Genomic DNA, 16,491 nt, shown 5'->3' on the forward strand with positions numbered 1-16,491 from the left:
AGTCTCTTGCTTCCTGGTCCAGTGTTGTCCACCCAACTCTTACAGGGGGGAATGATGACCTCCTGTCCTGGCCTTTTCTCTCTTGTTGGCTAATGTGGTGACCCTGTACCAGCTGAGCTGGAAGAAGGTCACAGACTGAGAAAGGAGGTCACCCCAAATTCTGGCCTCTTTGCTTCACAATGGAAAAGATGGTTATCTGGAGAGGACCAACAGATGTTCCAGTAGTGAATCCTTTTCATTCGCATTCCCATCCCTGGTGACAGATTTGTATCAGTCCCCAGGGCAGGACAATCTTGTTTCCCCAACAAAACCGATTATGCACATCAGGCTTGGGGATTAATCACAGGCAAGGGTCTGGGAGCCAATAAGAAAGGCAGAGATGGTAGGATAAGAGTGGGAGGAGGGAGGACAATGTCCCTGCTCTGCAGGAAGTAGGCAGAGGCCGGGCTTCACTGGGGGAGGGCCCCTCAGACATGCCGCTGGCAGCAAAAATCCTGGCATGACAAAGCATGTGCGTGCGCCAAGCCCATGTTCTCGCTCCCAACTTGTCTCTATTCAGCCAGAGTGAGGGAAGGGAAGAGTCACCAACTCCAATACTCAGGACTGGTTCTCTTCATGTCCCATCTGCACTGTTCCCTGAAGAGATGTCTCCTGTGCTACTGGCCTCCCAATTGCTACAAATCCTGTTCCATCGATTTCAGCCTCCTCCATTAGAACTTGATAGAGATGGTAGGGTTCTTTCCAGGGCGTAGGTGAGGAAGGGCCTAGTTATATCTTCAACATCATCTCTGCCTCATCTAGTCATATAGGTACCACCCAGGCCTGCCACTCAGCCATCTGTGTAGGCATCACCAGGGTAGGATGTCACGTCCAGTGCGCAGCAGTCCCAGCCTCTCAGAAGTATTATCTGGCAGCCTGTGGCCCATAGATGTACCCCAAACCCCAGCACTCCTTTCTCTGACTAGGGAGGTGGCTGGCTCCAGGCAGATGGGAGGGGACAACTTGCCTGTACTCCAGTGAGAACCTGGTCAGCTCCCGGTTGTTGTGCAGCCACTTGAACTCCAGCGGCCAGCTGCCTTCGGCCATGCAGGTGAGCACCAGGCGGTTCCCCTCCAGATGCACCTGCGTGCGCACCGGCTCTGTCTTGAAGTACGGTGGTACATCATCTGTGGGGAAACAGGCACAGAGCCAAAGGTTAGAGCAGTCATTTAGCGCTGGCTCAGCCCTGCGTGTTGGTCCACTGAGCACCCAAGGCAGACAGAGCAGGGGCAGCTGGGTAGCCTGCCCAAGGCTGTACACTGAGAAGGACCTGCTCTTGGGTCAGTCTGACTCCAGGGCTTGTGTTCAGCATGAACTGTCCTCACCTACCAGGCTAAGCAATGCCTGCTTCCTCTCCTCCTCTGGCTCTGCTCTACCCTCCCCAACTCTCATCACTTCTGGTTTTTTGTTTATCCTCCTGTTGGGTTCTGGTTCTCATCCTTTTCTTCTGGGTTTTAAACCTCCATGGAAGAAGGAGTCTTCTTTGGGGCTCAGCCAAAGGGAATGTGAGCTTCCCCAGGAAAATACAGAGGCTGTGATACTGGGAAAATGGCTCAGTTGTATGGGTGTGAGGACCCAAGTTCCAACCTCCAGCACCCACATAAAAACCCAGGCTTTGTCATGCACACCTATAACCCCAGCACTGCTAGGGGGCAGAGACAGGAGGATCCCCATGGCTTGCTGGATGCCAGCCTAGCTGGCATGTCCAGGCTATTGAGAGACCCCGTCTGAAGAGGGTAAGGCAGGGGGCAGTGACAGCAGGACACTCAATGTCCTCCGCTAGACTCCATGTGCATGTATGGGCAAGTGCACACATACTTGCGCACATACATGCCCACACACAACACACACGTACACACAAAAAGAAAATCACAGAACGGAGATGACAGAAGCTTCAAGTGATAGCGGGGTCCCTCCCTCCCTGAAGCTGGAAAACACCTCAAAGGTGGAGCCCCTCCATCACTGGGCTTCTGGCAGCCAGCCAACCAGCCAGCCAGCCTCAATGTCCCCATTCTGCCTGCCCAGGCTGTGGACTCCCTTATAGATTCACTGCACCTGTCCGACTTGGCACAGCCACAGGGAGCATGAAAGCTCAAAGCTCCTTCAAAAGGAGCGATGTGCTTCATCCCTCAGACTCAGACTGCTTAGGCAAAAGGCTCAAGATGGCTGGAGCCTTTTGCCCTCTGGCCAGTGAGGAGGAGGACAAAAGTGAGGAGTAAGATTGGACCAGGGTGTTTCGGGAAGGATGGGAAGGTGGAGGAGAGGGAGAAGAGCTCCTGCCTGCCTTTGCATCACCAGCCTTTGGGGTGGGGCAAGGCTGTGGGCAGATGTCAATATCTGGTAAGAATATCAATAGAGGTTCTAGTCCTCACAGGTCCTATTGTTCTAGAAGGTTCCACATATGCTCATTTGATCCTCATGACTCTGAGTCATTTGATGTATATTTTAGAAAGGGCCCAGTGAGCTTCCATCCTCAGAACCTGTTGGAAATCACATAGCAGATGAAAAAGCCAAACTACAGAACAGCTACTGCTCCTCTTAAGAGAAGCTGGGCTACCTCTCCAATGGTAGCTGGGCCAGGGCTTAAAGGAGTAGATGAGCACAGGCCAGAATCAAGGGTTTTTGTCCTGGGCCAGGTGGAAGCATGCTATAGAGAGCAGAGAGTGACTCTCTGCAGTTAATTTAGAGAGACCCCCAAAGGCCTAATCAGGACTTTCCCCACACCACTGAGGGGCAGACCCCACCTTCCCGGGCTAACTGCCCGTGGGTCCCAAAAGCTTAGAGCCATATAGGAAGCTGCCAGCAGGGCCACCTGGCTGTCCTAACTCCAGGCCAGTGGGAGGGGCTCTAGCAGCACCTACAGACTGCCACCTTGTATTCACCCCAGACTGGCCAGCTGTGTGGCTAAGGCTCTTTACAGCCCGTTCCTCCATCTATGGATACATGAGAGTAACAGTAGGCACAGGCTGAATGAAATAACGATTGTCACAAATAATGATCTGTCCCCTAGCCTTCCTCTGGGACAGACGCTCTGCAAAGGGTCACCTGTTTCTATGTGTGTGTGTGTGTGTGGGGGGGGTGTCTATGGCAGGAATGAGCACTGAAATCCTCAGTGCTGGCCTGGGTCAGGGTTCATGCTCCCCTGAGAGCCGAGCATTGAAAAAGCATCTGAAGGCCTGCACTGGGACTCAAGAAGGAAAAAAGGAAAGGCAGAGGAGGAAGAGCCCAAAGTGTCAGGGGATGGAAAGGGGTGTTCTAGGCTCCTCTGCACACCAGGGTGGGGCCAGAGGATCCCTGGTCCTGGTTCTTCTCTCACCCTCAGATCTAACCAGCATGGGCCATTTACAGCCAGGTTCATCTTTTGTTTCCAGGTCTCACTTGGGCTCAAGAATGGTGATTTATACACCAATAAAAGTTACAATAGGCTCCTAGGGACCAGTCAAGTGGCCCTGCTCTGTATGTAGCACCCTGAACCTTATACCCTTGTACACCACTTAAATAGCACTCAATTGTATGAGTGCATAAATTGCACAACTTGGGGGAGAGGGCTCTTCCTTGAATTCCTGCCCCAGAAAACAAGCCTGAGGATAGTTTGGAGAGCGGGTACTGACAAAGGCCTTTTCGTGCTCATCCTTTTGGTCCTCTTTGCAGTCGTCCTGTGAATCCTCTACCTAAAGAGCAGCTGAGGGGACTTGGAACACAGGCCAATTGGTAGCATGCTTGCTTGGCATGCAGGAGACTCTGGGTTTGTACAAATCAGGCATGGTTGGTGCACACCTCTCCTTCCAGCACTCAGGAGGTGGAGGCAGGAGGATCAGCAAATTCAAGGGCAATCTTGACGACATGATAGCTAATGAGTGAGGCCAGCCTGGGCTATATGAGACCCTACGTCAAAAGCACACCGAGCAGTTGAAAGGGCGCCTCTTTTAGATCACCAAAACCTAGTCCTTCCTAGTGCCTCTGGGGTTGTGGGTCATGGCTGGCTGGGTAAAGAGAGGCCAGTGGGTACCGGTTTGCTGGGGAGAGCGACTTGCCACCTCAGGAGGCAGCCAGTGCTGCTCTCAGCTTAACAAATGGGCACATTCTCACTTCAAAGGTGTATTTATATTCTCCAGCAGCTTTCAAGAGCCCTTTGAATCGCGTTTTAAAAAACCCTCTGTTTGAGGCTGTCATCGCTCGTTTGTTTTAAAACAATAACATTCCCAGCCCCATGTGATTAAGTCTCTTCCTTGGATGTGGGCTGACTCAGAGCTAGCACTGAGAGGAGGAGGAGGAGGAGGAGAGTGGTGGGTGTGTTTGCACACACACACACAAACAAGCACACGAATGCTCTGCACCTAGGCGTCTAGCCTCACGGGCCACTTCCTCCAGTACTGAATTTGCCAGCTCACTTCCCAGGCCCCAGGAATGAACACCCTAGGCAAACGCCTTGTGCTCAAATGGTTTGATTCCAGTGGCTGCTGGAGATAATGGCTGTGGGGGAAGAAAGGAGAGAGAGACAGACCCTGCTTAAGCACCTGCTGGGTACGCCGTGGTCCTCCCCACCCCTCCTGAGGTGACACAGAGGGATGGAGGTGCCTCTCCCCAGGCCAGTGCTCCAAGGCCACTTGCTCTAGTGCTCCTTGCCCTCTGGATACAGGGATCCTGGGAGGGAGGCTCCATTCAAAAGAAACACTGGGAAGTGTACGGAAGTGTACGAGTGGCCCCTGTGTGCATCTGAAGGCTTGAGCCAGCTGGGAGCTGGGTATGGTCCCCCAGGGAGATGGATGGCTTCGAGGGTGTGAGCTGGGTTTGTGTGTGCATATGCATGTCCGTGAGCACATACCAGTGTGTATACGTCCACATGCATACCTGACGTGTCTATGATCGTGTTTGTGCCTTAAGTTCGAAGGAGCGTAGAGACGGTAGACTTTGGAAGTCACTTACCCTCTTCACCTCTCCTCCCTTAGCTGTAAGTCGGGGACGTGTCTACCATGAAGACTAAATAAGCACAGAACACTAATTAAATAAACTACTAAGCACAGACCAGATGCCGGCACATGCTCAAGAAGGGGCAGCTATTGCTCCTATCAGTCACATACGTGCGCGGCCAGCTTGTGCTGGAGGGAAACCCGCATACTCCGTTAGCAGAGGCTGGTAGGTCCCCTCCGTGTTTGTTTTCAGGTGAGGCAGTACTCAGATGAGATGAGGTACACCTGCAGGTACACCACAGTCCTGCAAGCCACCTGTACGAGAGGCACAACTATGCACAGGGAATTCTGGGTAAATAAGACCAACATCCCGAGAGTGCCCTTCTCCCAGATCTTGTCTTATTTTGAACTGCCTCCTCCATTTTTATTAAAACATTTAGGTTGATGGTTACCAGGCTGATCACGTGTGTGTGTGTGGGTAGGTGTTCGTGTGCCAACAGTGTCCACGCCGTGGAGGCGAAAGGACAACTTGTGAAAGTCAGTTTTCTTCTTCCACTGTGGGCTCAGGGATCAAACTCACCCGTCAGGCTTGTAAGACAAGAGCTTTTACCCACCAATCCACTTTCTGCCCCTCCCTCCCCACAAATCAAAACAAAACCAAAACAAACAACAAAACAAAAAAATGGATTAAAAACTGGGCCTGGAGATATGGCTCAGCAGTTAAGAGCATGTACTGCCTTTGCAGGGGGCCCGGGTTTAGCTCTTGCCATTCATGTGGGATAGCTCACAATGGCCTGCAATTCCAGCTCCAGGGGGGCTGATACTTCCGGACCCGGGGGTACCTGCACTTACATGCGCATACATATGGACACATGATTAAAAAAAAAATTAATGTTTTTTTAAAGCTAAAATCAAAACAAAACAATGCAAACCCCAAACCAAAAAAAAAAGTTCTTGAAGAAGTCTGGGAAATGGGGGAAAGACTAGCCTAGATATTGAAGTGTAAAGTGGAGTTGTGATCACTTAAACAGTAGTGGTCTTTATGAATACTTGGATGAAGCAATGGCCTTGGATTCTAGAAATAACCCCAAATACATAATAGGGACTTTCAATATACGATGAAAGCAGAATTCCAAATCTGCCAGCGGAGGTGATGGGTGGGGAGGATCAATTATTCAGCACACGGCTTTGGAACAGCCAGGGAGCCATGTGGGAATAAAATATAAAATTGAATATCCTCCTCACACTTTACCTCAAAATAAATGCTGGAGAGATTGATGTTTTAAACATGAAAATGAAATTCTAAAAGAACTGGGGGCTGGAGCGGGTGAGGGGCGATGAAATCACAAAAATTTAAAAATACACAATGCTGGTGGAGTTAAGTTCCTGCCAAGAACTTTCTAAGTACCACGAGAGCTCCAGACGGTCAGGAGACAGACGATGCCTTCAGCTCCACGAAAATTCTTCAGAGGGAAGAGAAAACCCACACATCAAAAGCAGCAACACACGACAGACCGGGGGAAGATATCCGCGACACTTACCACAGACAAAGATCTAAGTGTCCTGACAAAAAACAATCTCAGCTGGGTACAGTATTACAACGCCTTTAATTCCAGTGCTTGGGAAGCGGAGGCAGGCAGATCTCTAGGCGTTCAAGGCCAGCCTGGTTTACTCTGAGTGAGTTCAATCCAGCCAAGGCTACACAGTGAGACCCTGCCTCAAAAAATAAATGTATAAGATTCAACAAGCAGCAGCAATGGTTAAGGGTTGTGAACGGTTCAGAGGGAAGAATGAGGGAGCGAGGGGGTGCTGGGGAGGCAGGTGAGCTAAGTCACAGCAGGATACTCTTCTCCCCACTGGGCAGGGTGTGGGGGTGGGAGGCCCAGTGGGCTGGTGTGCAGGGAACAGGGACACAGAGGGGTAGCACCCTCCAGGGGCTGGGGCCTGGTTCGCCGCCTCTCGACTCACAGCCCTCCCATCCCTCCAGCTCTCCAAAGGCAGCTCCCTCTGTCGCCACTTACGCTTATGTGAGAGGGTAGCGTCTTGGAGCTGTGGTACTGAGAGTTTTGAAAACGTCTGCGAGCTGGTGAGGAGGGAGGGCACTGGGTAGAAGAACGAGTGTATCTCCAGCAGGAGACTGCACCAGAACAGGCGACCCCAGGACAACCTTTGAGAGCCGCTTCTGACTAACAAGTGTCACTTACAGAATCTACTATCGCTTGTAGAGAAGTCGTCAAAATCTTATGTATTTATAGACAGGGTTTTGTATAGCTCCAGCTGGCCTCAAATTGGCTCTGTTGCCCAGCATGACCTTGAACTGCCAATCTTTCTGCTTCCACCTCTGCAGCGCTGGGGTTGTAGGCATGTGCCACCATGCCTGGTTTATGTGGTACTGGGAACTGTGGGCTTCGTGCATGGTAGGCAAGCGATCAGCTAACTGAGCTCTAGCCTCCAGCCCTTTGGCTATGAAGATGCATTTGCTGTGTAGCTACAGGCATTTTCTAGGGAGTGAGGCATCTGAGGAAATTGGTGGTGGGTAACTTGTGACTGTGTCTGTGTGTCCTGTGTGTCTGTAAATGTACCTGTGTGTGCACACATGTGCTACCTTTTCGCTTCCCCCCTTTTTGTCGCTTCTATGCTGTGGATCCCAGCACATTTGCTCGCTCATCAGCAGATGTATGCACCCATGAGCACCCACGCGTGTATGTGTGCAGAGTATGGGTCAGCCACACTGGGGACAGGGGACGGACAGGCCCTCTGTGTGTGATTCAGGGCTGTCACACAGCGTGAGGCATCCTTGTTTGTGAGAGACTGAGCCCCATGAAGAACCGTTGCCTGCGGAGGCTGGCAAGAGGTCTTAGCTCTGACTTCCTTCTAGTTTCCCGTGTAACAACAGGTCAGGAGGCCCTGACTGACATTTCCTTTTGACATTGCCACTAAATACCCTCATTGTCGTGCCCTCAGATGCTCAGCCACAAGCTAAATAGCTCTACACAGAAGCTAATCTCAACTTAAATTGCCCCCTTCCTCTAGCCCCTCTGCAACATAATATCATCTTTCTCCTGATTGGCCAGACTCCCACTGCCCTATCTTGGGGGTGGGGAGGGGGTGGACACACACTTTTCAGCCTGGCCCGCACTGCACCTCCCATGGAGCCATTCCTGCTGAGAACACTTGCCAGAGGCGGACAGGAAGCTGGGGTGAAGGGCTCTGCCAGGCTCTTAATTGGCCAAGGGACATCTCCCTGTCCTTCAGAGTGAGTTTTAAAAAGCCACTGAAAAGGGACAAATTCCCTTCCTGATCTGAATGCCCTCAACTCTTTCTTCCAGGCTCTTAATGAGAGCCCAGGAAAGCAAGCAAGGGACCCTGGGGTACCCGGGGAAACCGATAGGAAACTGTGGTTTTAAGACTTAGAAATTTCTCTCTTGCATCTCCTGGTCAGTCACTCTCTCCTGGACTGACTCCACAGCCTCCCGAGGGCTGCCTGGCTTGGAAGCCTGAATGCATGAAGCCAGCCAGGCTGGTGAGTGGTGAGTACTTGACGAGAGTTTCAGGCCACAGAGCAAAAAGCCTCAGGGCCCCTCAAGCCCCCCCCCCCCCCCCCCCCCCCCCCCGCCGCCCCCAGACTCTAAGTTTTTAAGCTAGCTCTGGTCTAGGGAAGAAGCAGACTAGGTTTGCATATGTCATTTTGGGGGCCTTTTCTACAACATCCGTGACTCTACACGTCTGTTGTGCATGGAAGCCCAGCCATTTCTAAGTGGGGTGAGGAGGGGTTAGTACCAAGTCTGGGCAGGGACTCAGGAACAGGATATCATAGCCCGAGAGTTGGTTGCCAGGGCTCTGCTGGTCCCTGCTCTCTTGCAGAAGTTTTTTTTTTTTTGGGGGGGGCTGCCTAGTGAAGAGGAGGCACAGCAGGTGTTCTCTTCAGGGCCCCAGACTCTGTTTCTTTTCTCTTCCACTCCCATGTCTGGCACACCTGCCTGTCCACTCCTAACACACCTGAGCCAAGGGCCTTGAACACCCTAGGCCACCCCCCTCTCCTGATGCAGGCCCATAAATGAGATGCTAATCAATGCCCCTCCCCTGCCTCCTGGCAGATGCCTGGTCCCACTTGGCCCATTGCTGCCTGCCTGCCAAGTGCTTCATTAGCCAAGAAAGAAGGCTCTTGCCCTCCTTAATCTAATCCTTGCCAGTGACCTTCAGGAGCCGGCACCTTTTGACGCTGGGAGCCTGGGAGGGTGCAACAATCAATTCAGCCTCGGCCTCCGCAGCTGCAGCTGGATGAATTTCTCGCTCAGGAAAGCATGTTCAAAAGCATCTAATGGAACGGATCATCAATTTGTTTGAATACACATCTAATCTGATTAGGGGGAGGCCTGGCCACTAGGGCAGCCAGCGAAACCTAGCCTCGACACAGCCCTGGGAAATTGTGAGTGGGGTGGCAGGGCTCCAGTCAGGGAGAGAAGAGTGTGTGTGTGACCCTGTCATCCAGCAGGCTCCCTCAGGCTGGGCCCATTGTACAGCCAGCCAAAAGATGACACAGAGCAGAACGAACATCGAGGATGCCTGAGGGCTAGGTGGATGGTTCTCTATCATCTGTTGCATCAGCGCTGGCCCACATGATGTTCTGGAAGCACCCTGTGAATGAGTGGCCAAGCCTTGTAGCCTGTGTTCAGAGGATCCTTAAAGCCAAGGGCAGTGATGAAGTTATCTCTAAGACTAATTGATGGCTGTCCTGGGTTGAAGAGTGACACTCCTCTCTCCCCCGAGAAACTCCGCCCAAGAACTCCAGAATGTGAATCCACTTGGAAATAGAGCCATCGCTCATGGGACAGTGAAGATGAAGCCACACTGAAGTAAACCTAACTCAGTGTGATGGGGTTGTTGAAAGAACTGAGGTACAGGCCTGGTGACTCAGGTCTATATATTAATTAGTTTTCAGTTGCTGAGATAAAATACCATGACCAAACAGCTTCTGGTTCCAGAGGGGGGATTCCATCATGGCAGCAAAAGCAGGAAGCAGGGAGAAAGAGAGAGAACAGGAAAAGGGGAAAAGCTATAAACCCACCAAGCCCACCCCCAGTAATGAACTTCCTCCCGCAAGGCTCCACCTCTTAAAGGATCCATAACCTCCCCAAACAATACCACCGACTGGGGACCACGTGTTCAAATACATGAGCCTGTGGGGGTCGCTTCTCTTCTAAACCCCAACAGCCACTCAGACTGAGATAAGAAGATAAGATGTTCAAAGTCTGTCTGGGCAACTTAGTGAGACTCTGTCTCAATGGATAAATAAGTGAATAAGTGGGCTAGGGATATAGTTCAGTGGTGGAGCGCTACCTAGGATGTGCGAGGCCTTAGGTTCAATCCAGTGCATATTAAATGGGGTTTTGGTATTAGGATTTGGACAGGAAAAGGCAGGCACATCCAGAGGTGAGGGTTGGGGAAGTGACTGGATCTTGAGGGCTCTTCTTCATGAGTGGGTTAGTACATTGGTAGACTCAGAATTTAAATGGGCCACCAGGATGCGGTGGAAATTACATCATTGTTGGAGGAAGTGGATCACGAGGCGGTGTACTTTTCAAAGACAGACCTCGTCTCTGGCCCCTTCTTTCTCATCTCTACTTTGCTTCCTGCTCACCATGAGGGGAGCAGCTCAGATTTAGCATGGGCTGTTGGCCATGATGCTCAGCCTTGTGCCCATTATAGGGGAGTCAGCCGACATGGAATGAAACTGTGGATGTGATGATCCAAGATGAATCTTTCCTCCCAAATCCTCGGGGATGTATCACACTGAAAGTCTGACCACCACAAGAGAAGAAGCACAAGGGCTGAGAATCTTGGGAAGGAGAAGGCCATGTAGAGACAGGCGGAGACTAGACTGACAACTCTGCAAGCCAAGGAGCACCAGGTATTGCCAGGGAATCTAGCAGGAGCAGGGAGTGGGAAAGACTCTCCCCTAGCCAACTGCTTGCCTTGAGACTCTGTCCTCTAGAACTATGGCAATATGTTGCAAGCTATTCAATGTGTAGGGCTTCGACACAGACAATTTAGGAAACCCACATAATGCCTATGGCAACTTGTGACCATCATCCAACCGATGGTAGTAGCATAGCAGAGGCCAAGAGTCCTGGGAGAGCTGCTCTAGACATCATGTAGCCTGGCCCCAGAGCCTTGGACAATACTGTTTTATCCCACGAGGATCCCTTTCATTCTGTCTTTGCTGGGAAAATGTCTGAGATCCGTCTCATAAGACTTAAGGCAGTGTTCTCTCTAACCTTCCTGAGATCTCATCTGTAACCCTCAGACTCTGGAGGGCATCTCTCTTATGGCATGCAATGCAAAAGCCAGAGCCATGTGGGTTAATTCCTGTGCCAGCATGTCACAAGAAGGCACACCCAGAACCAAGCACTAGCCTGCATGTAGGAAGGCCCAGGAGACTTATTGTGTTGTGCCTGGGGATTGTAGTGTTTCTCTTGGGGACTGGCCATCCCAGGAGGTCCCTGTGCACTCCTTACTAGCTCTGCCACAGCAATATCTGAGTAGCGAAAGGCATCCTGACCTTACTGGGCCCCGGGATGGGACCTCCTGGGCTCAGCTCTGCCACTCCCTAGCCATGTGACCCTGGGCATGTCTCCCTGACTCCCTGCCCCTCAAGCTCCTTTCCTAGAAACTAGGTTGGTAGCTGTAGCTTGTAAGAGGGGCTGGAGCTTTGACTAGCACTGGGCTCAGACAAGGCACCAGTGAAAAGGAGGCCGCAGTTATTCCTCATCCTTGCTTGGCATCGCAGCCAGAACCTTCCACCCCGGACCTCACGGGTAAATAACGTCAGAGCAGCCCAAGCCTGGCATGGAAAAAAGATGGTTCTCATTCCCCACAGGTTTATTTTGTAATTAACAGGAGGAGGGAGCCCTTTCTCCTGCTTCAGCTAGAGGGTTCAGAGATTAAACTTATACCATTGATTAGGATGTTTTCTGCCCAACGGTTCTATTATCATGTCAGGGTATTCAGATTCATTTGAGCCATAAAACACTGATAATAAAAAATTTCACTAACTCCAGGATTTCCTCTCAAGAACTCAATTGTGTGGACCACACATCTGTCCTTCTCAGTGACCTCAGTGCAGGGAGGCATGCTTGGAGCAATTCTCCAGTTACAGGAGGGACCCGGAAGCCTCTCAGATCGACATACAGGCTCAGCAATGGGGCTTAGCTGTCTCCACAGCCAGGGCCTCTGTGATTTGACTTCACCCTGGCCCTGCCACTCTTCCAGGTGATGTTGTCCCAAAAAGTTCCTTGAAGGTGAGTTTTGTCACCACATGGGGTACCAGTCCTCAGATCACCTACTGAGTCAGTAGACTGTGATGGCAGAGGGACACTGGATTCCCACAGGTCAGAAAGATGCTTTGGAGAGCCCGAAGCCTGCAGGCCTCAGGAGTCTACCCAACTGGCTGGTAATAGCATCCTCAGACACAGGACACACAAACAGCTATATAGAGAAGAATGGGCTTTGGGGCCTCGGGTCTGGCTGGCATGTTTCCCAGGAAAACCTTGCATTTCTTCATCTTGCCTACCCCAAAACAAAAACAAAAAGTAGTATCCTCACCTAAAAAGACAGAGACGACAGGTGGACAGGGCTCTAGGGGAGGTGACAGACATAACCTTAGCATGAAATGACGTCCAAAGGTTGGTAGAAGAGAGCTAAGCAGAGAAGTATGTGTCTTGGGGGCCTGCCCCACCACACTCCAAGTGGGGGCTATCCACCCAGTTTCCATAGCTTTTCTCTGTATCCCTGGAGGGTCAGCACGGAGCAGCTAAACCCACAAAGGAAAGGAAAGCAGGTGCGTGCTCAAGGTCTAACCCACACGAGGAGGCTCCTCCTGTCTTGTTTAATCCTTCCAGCTGCCTTGGTGGGGCCATCTAATCACGGCTCCTTTATTTCTCTACTCTGAAGCAGGCACAGAGAGGGACAGGTCATGTGAGCATCGGTGACAGAATGGGGTTTGAACTTGCCAAGGCTTCTGATCTCTCTTAGGGTCAGGGCTGGATGTGATCTTAGAAAAGGAGTTTTCCAGGGCTGGGATAGAGGAAAAAGCAACTCAGGAGCCCAGCTACCCTCCCCTTGAGGAGGCTGAGAGATGTAGCCTGCCTACGAGGAAGAGCACACATTCATCAGGCTGGTGACCCCGCTGTACCGGCGCTTTGTGGCGTGTAACAAAGACTGCGGAGCAGAAAATTGGAGTTCAATTTGCCGTCCATCCCATGCGCAGCGCTCAGCCCATTCCAGTCCCTAGCAGGCACCTCTGCGCTTTATCATAAATAATAACACACGCGGCTCTATGGCCCTTTCCACAGTTAGAGTCCCCAAGCAATTTACAAGCTGGATTATCCACAGAGGCCTGAGCAGCTGAACTCAGCCCCTCCCTGGCACCGTGGAGAGCTGGCCCCGTGGTCCATCTTCCTGGCCTCCTTCCTGGCAAGTGGATGGGAAGCCGAAGCCCTCCACCCTGCCCGACAGCCTCAGTCCTTTGCTGGAATAGGTGTAGGGATACAGCAGCTCCCTCAGGGACTGGAGAGATTGCTCCGGTGTTAAGAATGCATAACTGCTCTTGCAGAGGACCTGACGTGGGTTCCTAGCACTCAAAGCAGGTAGCTCACAGGCACCTGTAACTCCAGCTACACCTCTGGCCACCTGTGGGTATCTGCCTTCAGGAGCACGTACCCCCTACCCCATACAAATTAGTAAATTCAAAATAGTAAAAAATAAATCTTTAAAAAAAAGTGGCTTTCTGTCTCCACCAGGGAGTTCATTTCCCTCCTCTGAACCTTGGGAGGAGTGACGGAGTGACGCTTCATCAGCAGAGATTCCTGGGCCTGGAGGGAAGGGGACAACTTGCCTGAGAATCACATGGGATTCCCATCACATCCCATCAGCTCAAACCTGGGGACAGTGTTCTTTAGTTTGTGGCACACAGAGCCGAATGGAGGGAGGCCTGTGGATGGGACAGACTCACCCACTGCTCCTGGAAAGCCTACAGAGTCCCTCGGAGGTGGGGCTCAGGCAGCCGCTTGCAGGGGCTCCTGTCAAGGGAGTAAAACTGAGGTCCCATTGCATGATGCCATTTCAAAAAGACACCTGTGGCAAGCGGCCCCTGAAGGTGGATGTGCAGTGGTTGGGAGAAGGGGAGATGAACATCCTGGCTTGGTAGGCACAGGGTTTGCTTGTGGGGTGGTGGGAATGCTTTGGGGTCAAACAGAACTGGTGGTTCCGTGTGGCAGTGAAGCCACTGAGCTGTCTGCCTTGATGCTGTGTGGATCTCAGCCGAGTTAAAAAGTAAGACTGGGACAGCTCACTCAGGATGATCCTTTCCAGGTCCCACCATTTACCTGCAAATTTCATGATTTCCTTATTTTTCATTGCAGAGTAATACTCCATTGTGTAGATGTACCACAATTTCTGCATCTATTCTTCAGTTGAGGGACATCTGGGCTGTTTCCAGCTTCTGGCTATTACAAATAAAGCTGTTACAAATATGGTTGAGCAAATGTCCTTATTGTGTACTTGAGCCCATTTTGGATATATGCCTAGAAGTGGCATGGCTGGATTTTGAGGAAGCACTATTCCTAGTTGTCTGAGAAAGCGCCAGATTGATTTCCAGAGTGGTTGTATGAGTTTGCATTCCCACCAGCAGTGGAGGAGGGTTCCCCTTTCTCTACAACCTCTCCAGCATGTGTTGTCACTTGAGTTTTTCATCTTGGCCATTCTGATGGGTGTAAGGTGAAATCTCAGGGTCGTTTTGATTTGCATTTCCCTAATGGCTAATGAAGCAGAAAGACACACATGGTATATACTTACTCATATAGACATATAACATAGGATAAACATACTAAAACCTGTACATCTAAAGAAACTAATCAAGAGAGAGGACCCTGACTAAAATGCTCAATCCCCATCCTGAAAGGCAAAGAAGATGGACATCAGAAGAAGAAAAAAACAGGAAACAACCTAGGAACCTGCCACAGAGGGCCTCTGAAAGGCTCTGCCCTATAGACTATCAAAGCAGACACTGAGACTTATGGCCAACTGTTGGGCAACGTGCATGGAATCTTATAAAAGAAGAGGAAAATAGTAAGATCTGGAGAGGACAGGAACCCCACAAGGAGAGCAACAGAACCAGAAAATTTGAACACAGGGGTCTTCCCAGAGACTCATACTCCAACCAAGTACCAGGCATGGAGATAACCTAGAACCCCTGCACAGATGTAGTCCATGGCAGCTTAGTGTCCAAATGGGTTACATAGTAATGGGAAGAGGGACTGCCTCTGACATAATCTGATTGGCCTGTTCTTTGATCACCTCCCCTCGAGGGGAGAGTAGCCTTACCAGGCCACAGAAGATGACAATGCAGCCATTCCTGATGTGATCTGATAGACTAAGATCAGAAGGAAGGAGAGGAGGACCTCCCCTATCAGTGGACTTGGGGAGGGGCATGTGTGAAGGGGGAGGGAGGAGGGGACTGGAAGAGGAGGAGGGAGGACCTTATGGGGGGATACAAAGTGAATAAACTGTAATTAATAAAAATAAATAAATTTAATTATTAAAAAAAAGTAAGACTGGTACAGCCCTCCCTCCCCTGGCCCCAGGCAATCCTTAGGAGGGGACCCTTAGGAGTTCTGATTGCTCCTTCCTGTTCTAGGCAGCCACCTGGCTCAATCTGCAGCAGCCCACCCCTGGCCTGTCAGACACCAGGAACACCTTCCCCACGCTGGGTGCTGGTATGCCCTCTGGGTGCTGGAGGGGCCTGGGTTCCCATTGGTTCCCATTAGCCTTGGGGTTAAGGGCCTTTGGAATATGGGCAGGAAGCCTGGCTTTGCACGGGCAGATGGGATTTGAATGACAGCTGCCTTGGCAAAAGCTCAGACATCGAATTAGCACCCAAGCTCCCCCAGTCCTCCCAGCTTATCTTGGTCTGTGTGTGGTGGGGACATGACCCTTCCCTTGCTGGATTTATTTTTGAGAGCCAGTGCTACAAAGGCCAACATACTCCTTATCTGCCACTCCCCCCACCCCATGCTCTTTCCACAGAAGCCTGGGTCCCAGAGCAGACACCAAAGAAAATGAGAGACAAAGTGATAAAGTCATCAGGCAAGACAGAGGGTCATTTTTACCATGAACAGCTCCATAGGGCAATGGTTTTCACAGAGATGGGGTTGGGGTTCTGTCTATGGCTCCCTGGACCTTTCTGAAGGTGGGGTGTGCGGGTTCTTGAGGCTGATCTGGAAGACAGAGGAACCTGGGCTGGAGCCCAGGCCAGCTGGAGCCCAGGCTAGCTGGAGGCCCTGTCCCAGCTTGGTCCGTTATAGGTAGAACAATTTGGCTGCCATCCCTTGTAGTTTCTCCTGGGGGAGGCATCTGTGGTATTCATCTAGCCCACAACCCTCTGGCAGATGGAGAAACTGAGGCACAGGGGTGTAAAGAAGACCTTGAGCTCTGGTTTTCTAATAATGAGTCACTAGCTCACTTGACGGCAACCAGCTACCTT

The 16,491-nt window shown here is 51.2% G+C and overlaps 1 protein-coding gene across 2 annotated transcripts in view; it reads right to left on the reverse strand.

Annotated features, from left to right (window-relative positions):
- Positions 1-16,491, reverse strand: part of Sdk2 (sidekick cell adhesion molecule 2) — a 267,967-nt gene that overhangs the window by 143,235 nt on the left and 108,241 nt on the right. For both annotated transcript variants that reach the window (XM_055592508.1, XM_055592509.1), the window contains exon 2: positions 1,007-1,166. In XM_055592508.1, the coding sequence (XP_055448483.1) occupies positions 1,007-1,166 (160 nt within the window). The remainder of the gene's footprint in view (positions 1-1,006; positions 1,167-16,491) is intronic.

The sequence above is a fragment of the Psammomys obesus genome, unplaced genomic scaffold, assembly GCF_907164565.1.
Source record: "Psammomys obesus unplaced genomic scaffold, mPsaObe1.curated_primary_1811, whole genome shotgun sequence".
In the NCBI taxonomy this organism is placed as follows: domain Eukaryota; kingdom Metazoa; phylum Chordata; class Mammalia; order Rodentia; family Muridae; genus Psammomys; species Psammomys obesus.